General features: G+C 44.2%; 2 protein-coding genes across 2 annotated transcripts in view; one reads left to right on the plus strand and one right to left on the minus strand.

Moving 5' to 3' along the window:
- Positions 1 to 72: 72 nt before the first annotated feature.
- LOC307241367 (uncharacterized protein) lies at positions 73 to 1,812 on the minus strand. Its single transcript, XM_080015423.1, has 2 exons — positions 1,681 to 1,812; positions 73 to 473 (listed from the first exon to the last, which is right to left on the minus strand). Exons 1-2 carry the CDS (start codon positions 1,808 to 1,810, stop codon positions 91 to 93), a joined length of 513 nt encoding a protein of 170 aa, XP_079871549.1. The 5' UTR covers positions 1,811 to 1,812; the 3' UTR covers positions 73 to 90.
- A 1,961-nt stretch (positions 1,813 to 3,773) lies between these two features.
- Positions 3,774 to 21,203, plus strand: part of LOC307239227 (uncharacterized protein) — a gene marked incomplete at both ends in the record, with an annotated part of 90,094 nt that continues 72,664 nt past the window's right edge. Inside the window, one exon of the mRNA XM_080012557.1 lies at positions 3,774 to 3,966. Within this exon, the coding sequence (XP_079868683.1) occupies positions 3,774 to 3,966 (193 nt within the window). The remainder of the gene's footprint in view (positions 3,967 to 21,203) is intronic.

Raw genomic sequence — 21,203 nt, forward strand, 5'->3', positions numbered from 1 at the left:
GATATTTAGGAAAAACTACAACAGGATTCAAACAGGCCTAGAACTTCATACATCAATTTATTAGTATTTGGACTTTTCTTGAACTGGGGATCAAAAACTGAGGAACTCATCACCTGCCGACACTGATCCAAACAGCCACAGGAAGCAGTTACCTGACGGAGGTTCTGCCGTCTCCTCCCGACCTCCGTCGCTGTCTTCAGTCTCAGTCTGTGGATCCACTTCTACTTCTACTTCTACTACTTGTGTTTCCATCTGTTGAGTTGAGGTGCTGGCTACAGCTTCTGCCTCTCTCTTCTCCTCAGTTTGGCGCTGATGAAGCTGGGACCACTGAGCGCACTCTTCATCCTGTTCAGTCTTCACGGAGAACTCCTCCTCTTCCTCTTTAATGTGCGGGGGCCCCGGCTCCTCCTGGTCCAGACCGGGGCCCCGCTCCTGCTGCTCAGGGGGAAGCTGCTGGAGCTCTGGAGGCAACGCTGACAAACAAACACAAGGAGGAAAACTAGGACTCAGTCAAACATTTGAGCTTTTGAACTTTGTTCCCACATTGTTATGAAGGGCGGCCACATTCAAACACAGAGACCTTGATGAAACACTAGAGCCACAGAGAGCAGCACAGAGCTGAGGGAGGACAGAGCTTCATTTGACAAGCTGCAGCTGAGTAGATGTTCCAAGTGGCCACGCCCTGAGTGTGAGGAGGCCCTGATGTGACTATTAAAGCTTCTATCCTCACGTTAGCAAACAAGTGTTTGGAGGAAGTGTGGTGGAGGAAAGCCCACTGTCAGGTTCTTTCAACAAATAGGCAGCGCCTGAGGTAAGTTGGATGCACAGATCAGACTCTTTATTAATTATTGTTATATATTGTTGTATATTCTTCTCGAAGCATTGACTCCTCCTTGTCTCCTATTTTTCTGAGCTTAGACACCATGTGGAGATAATTACTCAGTACCCCTCTCTACCTTGGAGAGAGGTCACAGGTCACTCAAAGAAAGCCCCCATTCTCTTGCTTTACAGAGGCCTCTCTGTCAAGACGTTCACTCTTATTTATATTGTCTGAATACATTGTTCATATGATGTCTTAATAAGTCATATCCTACTCATATCTAAACATGTTATATCATGTCTTCATACAAACATGTACTTCATGAGGTTGATTGGATCCCCTAACCCTCTGTATTCCTTGTCCATGGGTGATGGAAGGAGCCCCTTCCTGCCTTCCACATCTGCTTCTAGTTGTGTCATACTCCACACAAAGACATGTTTACTTATTCACTGATTCCATGAGAAATAAGCTTCAAATGATACTACGAAAGCAGCAGGGAATGCCCTCAAAAACACACTGCTACATGTAGTGATGCGAGTCCAGCACAAAATAAAGCCTGAGATAACCAGAGAACCAGCCACAGGTGAAGAACCAGCCACAGGTGGAGACACAGGTGGAGAACCAGCCACAGGTGGAGACACTAATAACAGGTGGAGGCAAGATTCAAAGTCCTGATGAGCTTGAAGCTGATGGTTGAAGCTTTGAAGTGAATCCATGTAAAGAGTTTGTCAGGAGCTGCAGACGCCTGATGAAGCATGTTGTGTGTTGAACATAAGACTTTATCAAGCCCTGGAGGGTGATGTGAGGCACAGATCATAGAAGGAGGTGGTGTTAAACAGGTGGGTGTGGAGGCTCCAGACCTGCAGTGTGCAGCACCACCTGAGGACTCCAAGCAGCGTTCACTAACTTGCTCAGCTCCATCTTTTCTCTTTTTAAGCGACAAACTTCCTCCTCGTGTCCTGAAAGCGTTTCTTCCATCAAGCCCCACATGTGCTCCGCATCTGGCCGCACTGGCCGCTGGAGCATCGTTCCAACATGGCGGCCCTTTGTTTACTTCAGGCTCATGGGGCGGATGCTTCCGGTGGGTGGGCTCCCAGACCGGAAGAGGGTCTGGGACGAGCAGCCTCATTTAATTTATTAATAATAATAATAATAATAATAATAATAATAATAATAATAATAATAATAATAATTATTAATAAATAAATAAAATAATAATAATAATAAATATAACAGTAATATAGAAAAATATAAAACATTTATAAAACAAAATAATAATTTACTCAAGTAAATAGAGGAAACCAATCCTTGGTCTTCAAATGCCTTTTTGGAATATATATTTCAAAAACGTATTGATTTGGTATCGTTTTATGAGAGATTTGAGGGTTATTATTAAATAAAGGCACAGTGCCGTCACCCCGCGTGACTTATGAGCCTCTCGGGGGTTTTAATCAACGTGTTTGAAGAAAAACATTGAAATGAACTGATAAATAAGTCAAATAAATAGAGGAAACCAATACATTCATCTGCAGAGGCTTTCTAGAAAAAAAACTCGGATATAGACTTATAGAAATGTATTTGGTGTAAGAATGTACAAACAATCAATAACAATATGGAAAAGATTCATTTAGGCTTCTTCAAATAAACATTTCTGAATACACTTATAATAATTAACTGCTGACGTGCGTTTCTTCATAATGTTCCATTTCTATGAGAAATAACGTCAAAGATGAAGAAATGTAGCTTCATGGATGTGGAACTTCCCCCATACAATTAAAAGCTTAACAATAGTGCATACATTTTCATCTTTACATTCAAAAGAAGTAACAGTACATGTCCCTTCGACGATGACGTCATGTGGTGTTTTGCAGCGTAAATAATTCTCAAAGCCTTCCCAAAATGTCAAAGACTATATGGCCAGCCCTAGAAAAGACGATCGGGAGTATTTTGTTCAGTTTTGCAGAAGGTACATTTGTTCTTTACCTCTAAGATTCAAAATGTTGACAAATACATGTTTTAGATTCATAGAAGTTTAAAACGCACTTGCAGTATTTATTGTTACACGAATGTTGTTGTAACACTAATCTCTGTCGCAATGTAGCTTGAATGTTATTCTCCCTTGTAAGTCGCTTTGGATAAAAGCGTCTGATAAATGACTAAATGTAAATGTAAATGTAATGTAAATGTAATGTAATGTAAATGTAATGTAAATGTAATGTAAATGTAAATGTAAATGTAATGTAAATGTAATGTAAATGTAAATGTAAATGTAAATGTAAATGTAATGTAAATGTAAATGTAATGTAAATGTAATGTAATGTAAATGTAATGTAAATGTAATGTAAATGTAAATGTAATGTAAATGTAATGTAAATGTAAATGTAAATGTAATGTAAATGTAAATGTAATGTAAATGTAATGTAAATGTAAATGTAATGTAAATGTAAATGTAATGTAAATGTAAATGTAAATGTAAATGTAATGTAAATGTAAATGTAAATGTAATGTAATGTAAATGTAATGTAAATGTAAAGTAAATGTAAATGTAAATGTAATGTAAATGTAATGTAAATGTAAATGTAAATGTAATGTAAATGTAATGTAAATGTAAAAACGTAAGGACCCGCTCAGTGACGTCACACCTTGCGACTTATCAGCCGGGAGCCTTCCAGGGGTTTTGTATGTTTAAATAACTACGACAAATGGAGATACACAAGAATACTTATTAAACCTATTACAATTATTATTCTACTTATATACATTATAATTACAATTGTTATTATTTCATTCGTGTATGTTTTAAATTAGGTTTCTCAGATTCTGACCCTTCTCAGTTCTTGGACCAGAAGGACACAAAGGAACGTCATCAACGTGCGCCAGCAGCGCCTCGGAGGCTAGCGGCTAGGTAGCTTAGCGGCTAGGTAGCTTAGCTGCTCCGGACCCACCAGAGAGGATGCAGAGGGCGGAGGCGCTGAGGGCGATGCTCCAGCGGCCAGTGCGGCCAGATGCGGAGCACATGTGGGGCTTGATGGAAGAAACGCTTTCAGGACACGAGGAGGAAGTTTGTCGCTTAAAAAGAGAAAAGATGGAGCTGAGCAAGTTAGTGAGCGCTGCTTGGAGTCCTCAGGTGGTGCTGCACACTGCAGGTCTGGAGCCTCCACACCTCCACACCCACCTGTTTAACACCACCTCCTTCTATTGTTTATGACTCCGTAACAGCGCATTGCAGCTTTATTATTGTTCTTTTATTATCACTCGTGCTGAGCGTTCTCCTCACACGTCACCGGTTTGATTCCCTCCAGGTTGTTTTCCTGCTTCTGCTTCATTGACGCTGCTCACGTTGCTGAGCCTTGTTACTAAATACCAGTTGATACTAAATACCATGTGTTACTAAATACCAGTTGATACTAAATACCAGTTGATACTAAATACCAGTTGATACTAAATACCAGTTGATACTAAATACCAGTTGATACAAAATGCCAGTTGATACTGAATACCAGTTGTGACTAAATACCATGTGTTACTAAATACCATGTGTTACTAAATACCAGTTGATACTAAATACCAGTTGATACTAAATACCAGTTGTGACTAAATACTAGTTGATACTAAATACCATGTGTTACTAAATACCAATTGATACTAAATACCAGTTGATACTAAATACCAGTTGATACTAAATACCAGTTGTGACTAAATACCAGTTGATACGAACTACTAGTTGATACTAAATACCAGTTGATACGAACTACTAGTTGATACTAAATACCAGTTGATACGAACTACTAGTTGATACTAAATACCAGTTGATACTAAATACCAGTTGTGACTAAATACCAGTTGATACTATATACCAGTTGTTACTAAATACCAGTTGATACGAAATACCATGTGTTACTAAATACCATGTGTTACTAAATACCATGTGTTACTAAATACCAGTTGATACTAAATACCAGTTGATACTAAATACCAGTTGATACGAAATACCAGTTGATACGAAATACCAGTTGATACGAAATACCAGTTGTGACTAAATACCGGTTGATACGAAATACCAGTTGTGACGAAATACCAGTTGATACAAACTACTAGTTGATACTAAATACCATGTGTTACTAAATACCAGTTGATACTAAATACCAGTTGATCCTAAATACCAGTTGATATTAAATACCATGTGTTACTAAATACCAGTTGATACTAAATACCAGTTGATACGAAATACCATGTGTTACTAAATACCAGTTGATACTAAATACCAGTTGATACCAACTGGTATTTCATACCACTGTGGTGGGCCTGATCAGAGATGAGGATGAAACAGCATATAGGGATGAGGTTCAACATCTAACTACGTGGTGTAAAAACAATAACCTGGAACTGAACACCAAGAAGACCAAGGAGATCATTGTGGACTTGAGGAGAACCAGGAACAGGGCACACCCCCCTCCATATCAGCGGTGCTGAGGTGGAGCGTGTGTCTAGCTTAAAGTTCCTTGGGGTCCACATCACAGAAAATCTCTCTTGGTCCCTCAACTCCTCCAGTCTGGTGAAGAAGGCGCATCAGCGCCTTCACTTCCTACGGACCCTTAAGAAAGCACAGCTTTGTCCTAGGATTCTATTGGACTTCTACCGCTGTACCACTGAGAGCGTACTTACAAACTGCATCTCTGTCTGGTACGAGTAGTGAACTCTGCCCAGAGGACTATTGGCTGTATACCCCCCCCCCCCCATCCACAACACATACCATGACCGCTGCTTAAACAAAGCCAAATGCATTGTCAAGGATGACACCACCCTAACCATTGACTTTTCACCCTTCTCCCATCTGGCAAGTGATATAGGAGCCTGCGCTCCCGCACCAGCAGGCTCAAGTACAGCTTCTTTCCAGAGGCTGGAACACTGCTGAATAAACCCCCACCCCCCATCTAGCACTGGACTTTTAAATGGTTACCTGCTTACCTGTTGTTACCTGCTTACCTGTTGTTACCTGCTTACGTGTTGCATTTCACTTTCTGCAATGTTCACCTGTTTACATTTACTGCTTTGCACTGTATAACTGTTTACACTCACTAATGCACTGTTTCATCAATTTCCCTTGCACTGCTATCACCTAAAAAACTGCACAATAATTTTTTAACTTTTTTTTATATTCCATAACCTGACCAAAACCTGCACAATATACATAGATATACTGCATACATATATATATATATATATATATATTAGTATTTATATAAAATGTATATTTATACTCTCTGTACATAATCCCCCTGTACTCCTGACAAACCTGTATTTATAACCTTACACTGTTGTACATAATACATATATAGTACTTTGGTATTTAAATCCTTCTTTTGCACTTCTGGTTAGATGTCAACTGCATTTCATTGGTTCTGTACCTGTACCTGCTAGTGACAATAAAGTTGAATCTAATTTAATCTTATAATAGCAATATTCATTATAACAATAAGGATAACTAATATGACTATTATATAACTACGACTAATAATAATAATAATAATATGAGCCTATTTCTAACAATACAAAAATATAACCGTATTAAATAAAGTTTAGAAAATCAACAAACAAATTAATTTAAAAAACAAGTAGTGCTGAGTTCACACATACACATAAGAACTGAAGTACTGACTTCTCCAGTATATTTTAATTTGGTATCCTGTGACCTGCCAGTGCAAACCAAAGTGAATGTCATTAAAGTAACAGAGCGGGCATGTCAGAAATGGAATATAACATTTATAAGTATGTTTTAATTAGTGTTTAATCACATGACAATAAGAATGCTTGTTCTGGCGTTACCTTAGAATGAGCTGTTTTCATCTACATTGGGAGCGGGTACGCTTCACAGAGGCCGCCGTGTTGCACCGCCATGATTGTACAGGAGTCCAGAAGGGACAAACCAAACACTGGCTCTAGAGAGGAACTTTGATGAGTTTGGCGCTCACCGTCTCCTCCACGGGAGCCGCCATGTTGCACCACCTGGGGGGGTGTTGAGTTGGTGGTGAGCTGCAACCTCACCGCTAGATGCCACTAAATTATACAAACTGCACCTTTAAATCTTTATCGAAACCATCACCACTAACAAGTAAAAGTCTGAATATACTGTTTTTGAATGCCCCCCTGCTGTAAATTCCAGCTTCTGTTGTTTTTGTTGCGTTTTGTCGTTCGTGACCAAGTGACCAACAAGATGTTTCTCCTCCCTGTGTTTGTTTGTCAGCGTTGCCTCCAGAGCTCCAGCAGCTCTCTGTCTGTAAAGAGCAGCTTCCCCCTGAGCAGCAGGAGCAGGGCCCCGGTCTGGGCCAGGAGGAGCCGGGGCCCCCGCACATTAAAGAGGAAGAGGAGGAGTTCCCCGTGAAGACTGAACATGATGAAGAGTGCGCTCAGTGGTCACAGCTTCATCAGCGCCAAACTGAGGAGGAGAGAGAGGCAGAAGCTGTAGCCAGCACCTCAACTCAACAGATGGAAACACAAGCTGATGGAGAGGACTGGGGAGTGTCAGAAGCAGCCAGTAGCTCAGATCCAGCTGCTGCTTTACAACCAGCTGGTGCTGAGCAGCTCTTCTCTTCACACTCCTCTCAAACTGACACTCAGGACAGTGACGGAGGTCGGGAGGAGACCAGACAACCTCCGTCAGGTTTAAACACACTCATACTAGAGAAGACGCACAGGGTCGAAGGACAAAGGTCGCACTTCAAGAAATCAATGGCATCGCCTGATGAACTGAAACCGTTGGGAAAAAAAGAATCAAGTTCATTTCCTTGTAAAGTTTGTGGAGGGCCTTTTCTTTCAAGCAAAGGCTTACTGCTTCACGCTAGATTGCATTTGCAAGATTGTGCTTTGTGCGGGAAACATTTGGAGCCTTCAGAGACCCTAAAAGTTCACTTTGAAATGCACAGGACGTGCGGCATTTGTGGTAGAATCTGGCCCTCTCTTAGTAAGCTGGGGGAACACTTCAGAGTTCACACCAAGGAGAAACTGTTCCGGTGTTCAGTTTGTGGAAAGGGCTTTTCCTATAAGAACAATCTGAGGGAGCACATGAGGCGACACAGCGGAGAGAAACGGTTCAGCTGTTCCCTCTGAAGAGACAAAAAGAATCTTCACATTTGTCAACCCATCGTGGAGAGAAGCCGCACCGCTGCACAGGTTTTACTCATCAGACATGAAAGCCATGGGTGTGTCGATGGGGCGGTGAGGGTGATTTGTTCCGCATCATGTCCGAGACCACTACGTTTAATTCTCTGTATCCTTGTTTGCTTTGTCATGAAACGAGGTCCGAGTAGCAGTTTACCATTCAAATTTTGTTTTCAATAATTGTTTTAATATCCTCAAACGCCTTTCTGTATAGGTTTAAAGGCGACATATGATGAAAAAAACTTTCAGTGCTTGTGCACATACATTTGGGTCTCTGACAGACCTACTAACACACCGACTGTGAATTAAGATAACCCGGTCCGTTTGCTGTGAGCCGCATATTTAGAAAACATAAATACATAAAATACGCCGTTCAGCTTTGCAGCCCTTATGTACTTCATCCAGGGTTCAGTAGAATTAGAACCACCCTCATCTGAGTAACTCCGGCGGCTGGAGCGTCACCGGACCCGCTAGAATTGAAGACAAGAGCTTATCATGGGAAATGCTCTGTTGTTGGCTTGCAGAGACCAGCACAAATCTTTGAAAAGAAAGAGGATTCATCAATCCCAACTGTGCATGAAGAACCTGCAGATGAAGGAAATGTAAGTATTCAAAAAGTAATTCTGCCGTTTCTTTCTCAGAAAAACAAGTATGCGGTAGATTCACTGGAGGCTGCGGCACACGCTCCGCTGTGCGTGTCTCCAAAACAAAAGCAATAAAAACTGTTTTTATTGTAGATGCTTTTTATTTAATTTTATGACATTTACATGAAACAAAAACAATCCTGCTTTCCCCCAGATGCGTATCGGCAGCGAAGAGTGGGAACAAACTTTTAAACTAGGCCTTGTAGACTGGATTGGTAATTTCTCGCCTCAAATTAGTTGAGAAGCAGATGTTGGCGGATTGGTGCGGTGAAATCATTGACATTTAGAGCTACACACACAGAAACAGCCCGTTTTGGAACGGGATCGTTTAGAGTAGGGGTCTCAAACTACAGGCCCAGGGGCCAATTTAATGTGGCCCGCTACATGGTGATAATATATTGATAAATCTGCCCCACAAATACATTTTTCAAATCACAATGCTTTATTAATCCACACAAATGTACTTTACGTTTTCAAAATATGAAACAGAATTGAATAGGTCATTAATGTGCAGGAGAAAAGCAAACAACAAAAACAAACAGGCCGGTTTTTACTTGACGTTCAACACGGCCCCCCTCGGAGAAGGCAACCTGGCCATTTGCCCCCAGGTCATTGGAGTTGGAGACCACTGCTTTTCAAAGCATGTTACAACGGCTTGAGTGCATCATCTGAGTTGTATACCTTCAAAAACATGTTCTGGAGACCTCAGACACCTATATTAACCTGTTGAAAAGGAGTTTAATAGGCCCCCTTGAATCCCATAATTAAACCTTGAAGTACATTCAATGATAACGGGTGGCATTTCATTGCAGTGCAGTACTTTTTAAAGAGGTCCCCAGAGCTCAGCAGTGAGTTTCCGGAAGTGAAAACCTCATTCATGTTCTGAGTCCGGGGTTTTGATGATCAGCCATGATGTGGTGACCGTCCAAGGTAGACAGGGACCATGAGCTGAGATGGTGGAAGGATGGAACCTGCTCCTGTAGAAGCCACACCTCCGTACCATATCAACCTTGCTCTGAGGAAAACATGTTCTATTCCCCATGTCATGGAGAAGGACGACACAACTCAGGCTCCTAAAAGTGTAACAGCTGATTGGTGGAGCTCGCTGCCACCACAGAACTCTACGATTGTTGACGTGACGTTTACCACAGAGAGACCATGATTACAACACTGTTATTAGCACCTTGTGGCGATTACGCATATTTTGGTATTTTTTAGTATTTATAGAGCTTATTGTGCGTAATCACCGGGTGTCATGACATTTCACTGCATATATGTATGAACGTATGTATATGTATGTGACAAATAATCTCTTGAACTTGAACTTGAACTTGAACAATATCGTCACTTTAATAATGACATGAGCGATGAAGGTCAAATTAAAGAAGAAGCCCGCTCGATTATCCAGAGGCGGGAAATCGTTGGAAAGGTGTCATTGCCAATGATGAAAGTAATGGTTAGCTGCAGCTTTCCTTGTGTGTTTTCAGATATCTTCTTCGGTCGAGGCTTTTCTCCCGCAGGCGCTGCTGCAGCTGCAGAGCTTCTCCCCCGTGTGGACACAGGGACATGTCGTCTCAGAGCTCCATCGTCACTGGAGCTTTTATTATAGATAGAGCTGCAACTAACCGCTACGCTCATCGTCCATTCATCTGTCCATTGTTTTCCCCATTCATTGTTTCTTTGTTTTGTCCATAAAATGTCATGAAATGTTAAAAATGTGGACGTACGTTTCCCAAAAGCCAAGAGGACGTCCTCAAATGTGTTGTCACAAGCCAAAGATATTCAGTAGACGGTCACACAGCACAAAAGAAAGAAGGAAGCATTCACATCTAACAAGCTGCAATAAGAATATTCTTCCTAAAAAGTGACTCAAAACGATTGTCAAAATAGTGATGGTGGCAATTAATCAATCAATGACTTGACTAACCGCTGCAGCTCTAACCACAGAAGTTGCAGCTGAAGGGTTTCTCCCCCTTGTGGACAACCTGGAACAGAATCCTTCACCAAAGACTGAGTGACTGTTCCAACTGAATCTTCTTTGCATGTTTCCTCACGCGTCACCTCACATTGAACCAAAAGCCTTTCTCACAAACTGAACATCCGGAGGGTTTTTGTTTGCTGTGGACTGCAGGTGTCTTTCAATGTCCTGAAACCAGGAAGGTATTTTACCACAAACTCCACAGGTGGTGTGAGTTTCAAGACCAAGTTTGGGCATTGTGGCTAGATTCATGTTTCCCACGTAAAGAGCAGTCTTCTAAATGCATCCTGGCAGGGGAAAAAAGGCGTGACCGAGAGGAGGACTTGACCATCCGAGCAAACTCTAGTTTGGTCTGATGGCTTCCGTTCATTGCACTCTTCCGTTGAGCTGTTGAACTCGTTGATAACAGAGCAACGTGGTCCTTCCGCTCTGTGTGTGATTGCTCGTTTATTGGTGTGAATGAGTCACTACACACGCCTCACTACAATGAGGATGAATTAACACGTGTTATCTGACAGCCTGCCCCTCTTCAAGCCACCCTGATACCAGAGGGAGTTTTTAGACACTCTTTCACACTACATATAAAACATGAAAATGAGATTGACGTCATTGTTTTCCAAGTTCAATTCATCCAATTGTCATGCTTTTGTAAATCCACATAGGAATACATCATCCGAAAACCTTTATAAAACGCTCTTTGATGTTCCTCCACCGGTTTAGTTTTCAGCAAAGAGAAGGCTGCAAATACTACTAGTGCCGGTTCTTCTACTCTTCATTATAAGAACTGTATAAGTCCTGAATAATAACACCAACTCTTATGTGTGATTTTCATGGTTCTTTTATTTAGATCTGGCAGCGTTGCCTCCAGAGCTTCCCCCTGAGAAGCAGGAGCGGGGCCCCGGTCTGGGCCAGGAGGAGCCGGGGCCCCCGCACATTAAAGAGGAAGAGGAGGAGTTCCCCGTTAAGACTGAACATGATGAAGAGTGCGCTCAGTGGTCCCAGCTTCATCAGCGCCAAACTGAGGAGGAGAGAGAGGCAGAAGCTGTAGCCAGCACCTCAACTCAACAGATGGAAACACAAGCTGATGGAGAGGACTGGGGAGTGTCAGAAGCAGCCAGTAGCTCAGATCCAGCTGCTGCTTTACAACCAGCTGGTGCTGAGCAGCTCCTCTCTTCACACTCCTCTCAAACTGACACTGAGGACAGTGACGGAGGTCAGGAGGAGGCCCCGGAACCTCCGTCAGGTTCTCAAACAGTGGAACCAGAGCCCAAAGTTGATATTTTAATTATGCATCATGCCACAGTCCATGTAGGACAGCGTGGTTGGTGTGGTAAACATTTGGAATCCACAGAGACTCTGAACCTTCACTATGAAACTCATAGAAGGTGTTTGTGGTGGAACGTGGCCCTCAAACAGGAAGCTTGAAGAACAAATGCACGTTGACACCAAGGAGAAACCCTCCAAATGTTGGGTTTGTGAAGAGACTTTTCTTATCAGGGCGATTTAAAGAGACACATCATAACACCCTCATGAGAGAAGCCCTCAACTTGTTGTGATGTCCTACTCAGGTACGTACGGGCTCAGCAGGACAGTGTTGGGAATAGCACCTCTTCTCCATCCAGCCTTTGGAGCGGTGGACTCCAGAAGACTCCAGAGTCCTGACAGTCCTGAACCCAGCTCTGTCTCCATCAAGAGTGGCCGCTCTATGTATTCACCTTTAGATTTCAAATGTGGAAATCAGTCTACAGAGAGAAGGTTAGAGTTGATCCAATAGAGAGTGAAGTACATCGGCCAAAAAGCCACAAATACTTCAATCCAGATGGTGGTGTTTTTTTTTTCTGGTAGAGTCCAGCAGGAGGAGCAGACCCTCCTGTGCTCAGCAAGGTCTCCATGCATAGCGACCTCACTGTAGGTCCCACGTCCACCTCACTGTACGAACCACGTCCACCTCACTGTAGGAACACACTGAACCACGTCCACCTCACTGTAGGAACACACTGAACCACGTCCACCTTACTGTAGGAACCACTTCCGGTTTACTGTAGGAACCACGTCCACCTTACTGTAGGAACCACATCCACCTCATTGTAGAAACCTATCATTCACTGGTGTCAAGCACCTGTCACGTTAGATATAGGGATCTTCGCTTTCACAGATTGCATTGTGGGTAATGTGGAGCCCTGTGTGCGCCAGGCTTTATGTTGTTTCCTTAGATAGAGGACACAGCTGTTGGTGTTATTTTATTCTAATAGTTAAGAGGTGCCTGTCTACTTCCTGTATTCCAGAGTTTGCTCTGGTGACAACAGTGGGGATGGTAGCTCAGGAGGTAGAGCTGGTGGTCTAGTCATCTAAAGGTTGCTGGTTGGATCCCAGGCTCCTCCTGCTAGCATGCTGTAGTGTCCTTGAGCAAGACACTTAACCCCTAATTGCTCCTGATGGCTGCGTCCGTCGGTGTTTGAATAATTGTAAGTGGCTTTGGATAAAAGCGTCTGATCAATGTAATGTAATAATAACAACGTTCCTGTTGTGTCACATTCAGTGTTTCTCTGTGCTGCGCTACCTAGCATTAGCATTTCAGCATCAATGAGCACAAGTTCATGGGGCAGTGTGTCCTGCACCATGCTGCTCAGGCTGTGTACTGTTTTGCCCACATGTTGAGTCTGCCTTTGGTGGTTATTCTGGGGTTGAGTATTTATTACTGATTGTTCAGAATGTGTTTCTGCTGAACATCAGCTTCCTGCTGAAAACTATCAGGCAACGGTTTCCTACTTGATTCATTGATTATATGCAAAAAATACCTGTTTGTTTGATTTCTGTCAACATTGAATGAAAATGGTCTGGAACCAAAAGTGGAATTTATTGGACTTACTGTTGGAACACAAAACACCTGCTGTCAGATGATGTTGCTCAGAAATCATGACAATATGCCTTCAAACCTACACTGTATTATACATCTGTATGTTCAATCCAGTTGGTTGCTCCTGAATCAGGAGGTAATAACAAAATGTCCACATGAGACTCAAAACAAAAATATAGAAAATAAATATCAATAAGTTGTAATCATATTTAACTACTTAAATACCTTCCACACTAACAGGCAGCGCACATTTCAAGGCCTCCACCAAACCTTACACAGATGGAAGAGAAATGTAAGATCATTTTATATCAAAACTGTTGTGTTGTTATAACCTGCTCTTTAAAGTCCTTGCTATGGAGATGTGAGGGGAAGCCCAAGCGGAGAGCAAGGGGCTCTGTTGATATTACATATTACATTTCATTTAGCAGACGCTTTTATCCAAAGCGACTCACAATTGTTTCAACACTGACGGACGCAGCCATCAGGAGCAATTAGGGGTTAAGTGTCTTGCTCAAGGACACTACAGCATGCTAGCAGGAGGAGCCTGGGATTGAACCAGCAACCTTTGGATCACTAGACCACCAGCTCTACCGCCTGATCTACCGTCTCCTTATTGATGCCCTAACTTGTTACGCCTTCTGTGATTGGTTGGCAGCGGATCGGTCTGTCACATTACATTGATCAGACACTTTTATCCAAAGCCACTTACAATTGTTCAAACACCGACGGACGCAGCCATCAGGAGCAATTAGGGGTTAAGTGTCTTGCTCAAGGACACTACAGCATGCTAGCAGGAGGAGCCTGGGATCCAACCAGCAACCTTTAGATCACTAGACCACCAGCTCTACCTCCTGAGCTACCATCCCCTCCACAAGAACACAAGAAATCTTTATAAACTCTTTACAAAAACACGACAGTGGGAGCGACAAATCATGTTACCAGAATTAAATAAGTGGTTTTAAACGAGATAACCCTTCATTAAACCCTGTCTCTATGTATGTATGTTTGTACATATATATGAGAGTGGAGCATTGTAATATTATTGTTACTATAATAATAATAGCAATATTCATTATAATAAGGATAACTTATATGACTATTATATAACTACGACTAATAATATGAGCCTATTTCTAACAATAATACAAAAATATAACTGTATTAAATAAAGTTTAGAAAATCAACAAACAAATTCATGTAAAAAACAAGTAGCGCTGAGTTCACACATACACATAAGAACTGAAGTACTGACTTCTCCAGTATATTTTAATTTGGTATCCTGTGACCTGCCAGTGCAAACCAAAGTGGACGTCATTAAAGTTAAAGATGCAGTTTGTAGAGTTTACAGAGTGGACTTGTCAGAAATGGAATATAACATTTATAAGTATGTTTTAATTAGTGTTTAATCACATGAAAATAAGAATGCTTGTTCTGGCGTTACCTTAGAATGAGCTGTTTTCATCTACATTGGGAGCGGGTACGCTTCACAGAGGCCGCCGTGTTGCACCGCCATGATTGTACAGGAGTCCAGAAGGGACAAACCAAACACTGGCTCTAGAGAGGAACTTTGATGAGTTTGGCGCTCACCGTCTCCTCCACGGGAGCCGCCATGTTGCACCACCACCTGGAGGGGTGTTGAGTTGGTGTATCTAGCGGTGAGCTGCAACCTCACCGCTAGATGCCACTAAATTATACAGACTGCACCTTTAAAGTCACTTTAGTCCAAATCCTGCAGCAGATAACGTGTTGCAGGGAATAGGAGACTGCAACATCCACCTGCCACACGTGATGGACTTTGGGCCTTTCCGTTTGATTCCTATGAAACAACGTTTTGAGACAGTATGAACATCATTGAGGCTCTGTGTCTCAACATGTTTTGGGGCTGTCTGGCTTCGGAGCCCTCTGTTAAACACATACACCCCAAACAGTCCAAATCAGAAAGGACGCGTCCGATATTATTTATTCACTTCACAACTGCCCTTTCTCGCAGCGGTGGGTGCGGACGTAGCGCTGCTTGGTGAAGCCCTTCCCGCAAACGCCGCAGCCGAACGGCTTCCCTCCGGCGTGCAGTCGGACGTGCGCGTTGAGATTCGCCTTCTGGTTGAAGGTTTTGCCGCACAGCGAGCAGACAAAAGGCTTCTCTCCGGTGTGGAGTCGGGTGTGGATGTGGAGATTATATCTGGAGTGGAATCCTTTGCCGCACAGCGAGCAGCCGAAGGGCCCCGCCCCGGAGTGTGTTCGCAAGTGCCTCCTCAGATCTCCCTTGAAGGGAAAGCCTTCCCCGCAGACAGCACAGGCGACCGAGTTCCGTCGGGCGTGAACCCGCATGTGCCGCTCCAGCGCGCTGATGGAGGCACTGACCTTACCGCAAACACCGCACGTTCTGTGCGTTTGGAAGTGAAGCTCCAGCGTCTCCGAAGGCTCCAAGTGTTTTCCGCACAAGCCACAGTCTTCTGCATGGAGTCGAGCGTGAATCAATAACGACAAACTGGAAAGGAAAGGTCCTCCGCAAACTTTACAACCTAAAGTAGAACCAACACGGAGCGTGTGCCCCGGTTCCAGTGTTTGAGAACCCGACGGAGGTTCCGCGGCCTTTTCCCGACCTCCGTCACTGTCCTCAGTGTCAGTTTGAGAGGCGTGTGAAGAGAAGAGCTGCTCAGCACCAGCTGGTTGTAAAGCAGCAGCTGGATCTGAGCTACTGGCTGCTTCTGACACTCCCCAGTCCTCTCCATCAGCTTGTGTTTCCATCTGTTGAGTTGAGGTGCTGGCTACAGCTTCTGCCTCTCTCTCCTCCTCAGTTTGGCGCTGATGAAGCTGGGACCACTGAGCGCACTCATCATCATGTTCAGTCTTCACGGGGAACTCCTCCTCTTCCTCTTTAATGTGCGGGGGCCCCGGCTCCTCCTCCTCCTGCTGCTCAGGGGGAAGCTCCTCTTTACAGACAGAGAGAAATGTGAAAATCAATGCTAGCTTTTTGGAATATGAGTAACCAGATTGTCAGTCCCTCATTGTTGGTGAATCTCTATGTAAACTTGTTGAAGGCAAGAAGCGCTGCACTGGACACTGACAAACAGGAAACAATAGACTAGAGCTGCAACGATATGTCGATTAATCGATGATATCACTACATTGATTAATCAAGAAAATAATGGTCTGATAAATAGTTAATGAATAGACTGCGTATGGAACACAATATTCATGCATCACAATCCCTCAAGCAGAGCTTCTCTTTCTAAAAAGTGTATTAAAACATCTGTCCTTCCAATGACTTCATGAGGCTGAAATTGGCTGGAAATTGTCACAATTCTGGCGTAATTTTATTTCTTTCCGGCCATGAGGTCATGGACCTGCATGAAAGATATAAAGTCCTGGTGCTTTTACCCAGACAGCCCGCCACTCCCCCGTGTACTTGTGTTTGTTTACAAGCCCGTCTCGCCCGCTCAAGCGTGACGCCGCTGCGACACGCCAACAAAGTGGCCGCCATATTTGGAGGGGCAAGACTGGCTTGTAAACAAACACAAGTAAACGGGGGTAGCTGCATTTTTTCTGGACAAAAACCACTATGGCTTTTACATTTCTCCACCCATTTGAATGAGTCATTTCAATTCAAGGGTTTATGATCTACCTGGTGGAGACGAGTCCACCCTCTGACATTACCACTAATGGCTGACGCACTTCCTGTGACGCACTTCCTGTGATGCACCCCCGTAAATCCATCATTTAGCCAGGAGTTGGTAGCCGAGGGCAGTCTGAATGCGTAGTGATACGGAGGCTTATAGGGAACCAATCTGAACGCTGACGGTGTCATTATTCTATAAACATTACACGGTGCAATCAACAGTAACTTCATGATCAAGCAAAAAAGTTGTCTCTTGCTCCTTGAAGAGTTTGTCAGGAGCTGCAGCGGCTGATGAAGCATGTTGTGTGTTGAACATAAGACTTTATTAAGCCCTGGAGGCTGATGTCAGGCACAGATCATAGAAGGAGGTGGTGTTAAACAGGTGGGTGTGAAGGTGTGGAGGCTCCAGACCTGCAGTGTGCAGCACCACCTGAGGACTCCAAGCAGCGTTCACTAACTTGCTCAGCTCCATCTTTTCTCTTTTTAAGCGACAAACTTCCTCCTCGTGTCCTGAAAGCGTTTCTTCCATCAAGCCCCACATGTGCTCCGCATCTGGCCGCACTGGCCGCTGGAGCATCGCCCTCAGCGCCTCCGCCCTCTGCATACTCTGCTCCGCAGGGGGAGAAACGACAAAACACCCATCAAACAAATACATCAAAGTACGAACTCAAGTTCTGCAAACGCTGCTGCAACACCAACCAACTAACTAATGAACCAACGAACAATGTAACCGATCAACCGACCACCTGACCAACTAAATACTCCACCAGCAACACCCTTACTTGTGCTGCGGGGGCGTGACCTCATACATCCTGGAAGTCTGTGTTGTTTACATCACGTGTACAGAAAAAGGGGTTTATGAAATAAATAAAAAAAATACTCATTCCAAATGTTACATTGTTGACTATTCAGTATGTTATTTGGTATTTCAGACTCATCTTAAGACGATCCGAACTACACGACTGTTATGACATTAATATATTTACTTGGCATTTACTTGTGCACAGGTCATTCTGGCCTCCTCTCTAAATATACAGCAAAATCCACTTTGTTCCTATTTTCACTACAGATGTGCACGATTAGTCGACTAGTCAATTAAACGCTGCTACCAATGCTAGTCGGCACCAGAAATACTAGTCAGTTAAAGTTTTCAAGCTCTATAATTATTATTATATTAATGTACAAATTGACATGTTGACATTGTCACTGACACTGGCATGTGCCGTACAGAAGACTTCCCCGGCCCATGGACTATTGGCTGCGCCTTGCCCCGTCCCCGTCCAGGGTCCAGGATCCTGGCCGCCCAGGGCTCTGGTGCACCTACGGGGAGGTGGAGCTTGGCCGCCTGCGATACACCCCAAAGACGGTGAAATATGTCTGGGCAGCAGCATTTGAAATCGCTTTTGGTTATCGAAGAATGTGATCAATGTTTTCTAATTGCTCTTATGATATACGCAGCACTTTTTTGGACTTTTAGACTGGTCAACTAGTATAAGTTTAAACTAGTGCATGTTTAAATTAGTCGAAGTTTAAACACGAGTTTAAACTTGGATAAGTTGACTAGTCTATGTTTAAACTAGTGCATGTTTAAATTAGGTGTTTAAACTTAGATAAGTCCACTAGTCTAAGTTTAAACACGAGTTTAACCCTCTGGTAAACGAGTCGTTAGGAACCTCCCTCGTTGAAAGAAGCTTCAGCCTCCCTGGGATGATCTAGTTTTGATCTGGACCTGGTCCAGTTTGGTCTAGTTGTGGAAAAACAGTGAAATCTGCCTTTTTTGCCTTTTCACAAATACAATATGACGTTCACAGACTGTGTTATAAGTGCAACATGGTCTTATTCATGTTTGACAAGAATACGTGCAGTAGTTTGACTACTATGACTACAGACCTACACTTGCTGAGCGTGTACAAAACTACGTCTAAATATTCCGAGGGATGTGAACGCACCACGAAAACACGCTGCGCATCGGCCGCTCACCCCGCGTCAAGTTGAACCGGAAGCCACGTCACGTCCGCTGGACGCTCCGAGGAGACGTGAAAAATGGCGTCAGATGAACAAGAACAACAACAACAACAACAACAACAACTGCAGCGCGGCGTCCAAGCCCCCGCTGCCCCGGAGCAGCTAAGCTACTTAGCCGCTAGCCTCCTCCTCCTCCAGCTCCTTCTTCTTCCCGTAACATGGCGGCTGCCACGCGGCCTCAAGGTGCGTCACCGCCCCCTACCGCGTTGGAGCGTTTCCGACGTCACCCACCGTCACCCACCGTCACCCACCAGCCTCAAAAAACAATGAAATACCAATAAAAACCTGATTTAACTCAACACCAAGTTGTTGTTGTTGTTGTTGTTGTGTTGTTGGCAGTGGTGTGGCTGAGAAAACAAACAACCTTGACAAAAACATGTTTAAGCTCAAAAGAAACAGATGAAGCGTAAAGGAGGAGGCGGAGCAGGAGGCGGAGCTCAGCACAGCGCTCACATGCTTTGCTCCCTGTTGCCTTGGTGGAGGGTCCTGGTGGAGGGTCCTGGTGGAGGGTCTTGGTGGAGGGTCCTGGTGGAGGGTCTTGGTGGAGGGTCCTGGTGGAGGGTCCTGGTGGAGGGTCTTGGTGGAGGGTCCTGGTGGAGGGTCTTGGTGGAGGGTCTTGGTGGAGGGTCCTGGTGGAGGGTCTTGGTGGAGGGTCCTGGTGGAGGGTCCTGGTGGAGGGTCCTGGTGGAGGGTCTTGGTGGAGGGTCCTGGTGGAGGGTCCTGGTGGAGGGTCTTGGTGGAGGGTCCTGGTGGAGGGTCTTGGTGGAGGGTCTTGGTGGAGGGTCCTGGTGGAGGGTCCTGGTGGAGGGTCCTGGTGGAGGGTCTTGGTGGAGGGTCCTGGTGGAGGGTCCTGGTGGAGGGTCTTGGTGGAGGGTCCTGGTGGAGGGTCCTGGTGGAGGGTCCTGGTGGAGGGTCTTGGTGGAGGGTCTTGGTGGAGGGTCCTGGTGGAGGGTCCTGGTGGAGGGTCTTGGTGGAGGGTCCTGGTGGAGGGTCCTGGTGGAGGGTCTTGGTGGAGGGTCCTGGTGGAGGGTCCTGGTGGAGGGTCCTGGTGGAGGGTCTTGGTGCTGCTCCCGTCAGAAAAACAAAGGATTTCGTTTTCATTTGTTGCTAAACTTGGTTTGTGACGGTGAAGTTCCATCAATCAGCAGAAATGTATCAACACCACTGTTGTCACAGCAACCGAGTGGAAAACTTGTAAAAGCTGAAGCTGCTTCAAGGACTTGAATCAGTGAACAAACAGATCAAACACTTTTAGTATTTGAACAACACACAAAGAATCAATAATAATCAATAACTGAGTGTGGGACGGTCGAGGGAAGAGCCACCTGCAGACACACAACAAGGAGACAACACGGAGACAACAAGGAGACAACAAGGAGACAACAAGGAGACAACACAGAGACAACAAGGAGACAACAAGGAGACAACAAGGAGACAACACAGAGACAACAAGGAGACAACAAGGAGACAACAAGGAGACAACAAGGAGACAACACAGAGACAACAAGGAGACAACAAGGAGACAACACGGAGACAACAAGGAGACAACAAGGAGACAACAAGGAGACAACACAGAGACAACACAGAGACAACAAGGAGACAACAAGGAGACAACACAGAAACAACAAGGAGACAACACAGAGACAACAAGGAGACAACAAGGAGACAACACAGAGACAACACGGAGACAACAAGGAGACAACACAGAGACAACAAGGAGACAACAAGGAGACAACAAGGAGACAACAAGGAGACAACAAGGAGACAACAAGGAGACAACACAGAGACAACAAGGAGACAACAAGGAGACAACACAGAGACAACAAGGAGACAACAAGGAGACAACACGGAGACAACAAGGAGACAACAAGGAGACAACAAGGAGACAACACAGAGACAACAAGGAGACAACAAGGAGACAACACAGAGACAACACGGAGACAACAAGGAGACAACACAGAGACAACAAGGAGACAACAAGGAGACAACACAGAGACAACACAGAGACAACAAGGAGACAACACAGAGACAACACGGAGACAACACAGAGACAACAAGGAGACAACAAGGAGACAACACAGAGACAACAAGGAGACAACAAG

This window comes from Zeus faber (genome assembly GCF_960531495.2).
Source record: "Zeus faber genome assembly, chromosome: 1".
Lineage (NCBI taxonomy): Eukaryota > Metazoa > Chordata > Actinopteri > Zeiformes > Zeidae > Zeus > Zeus faber.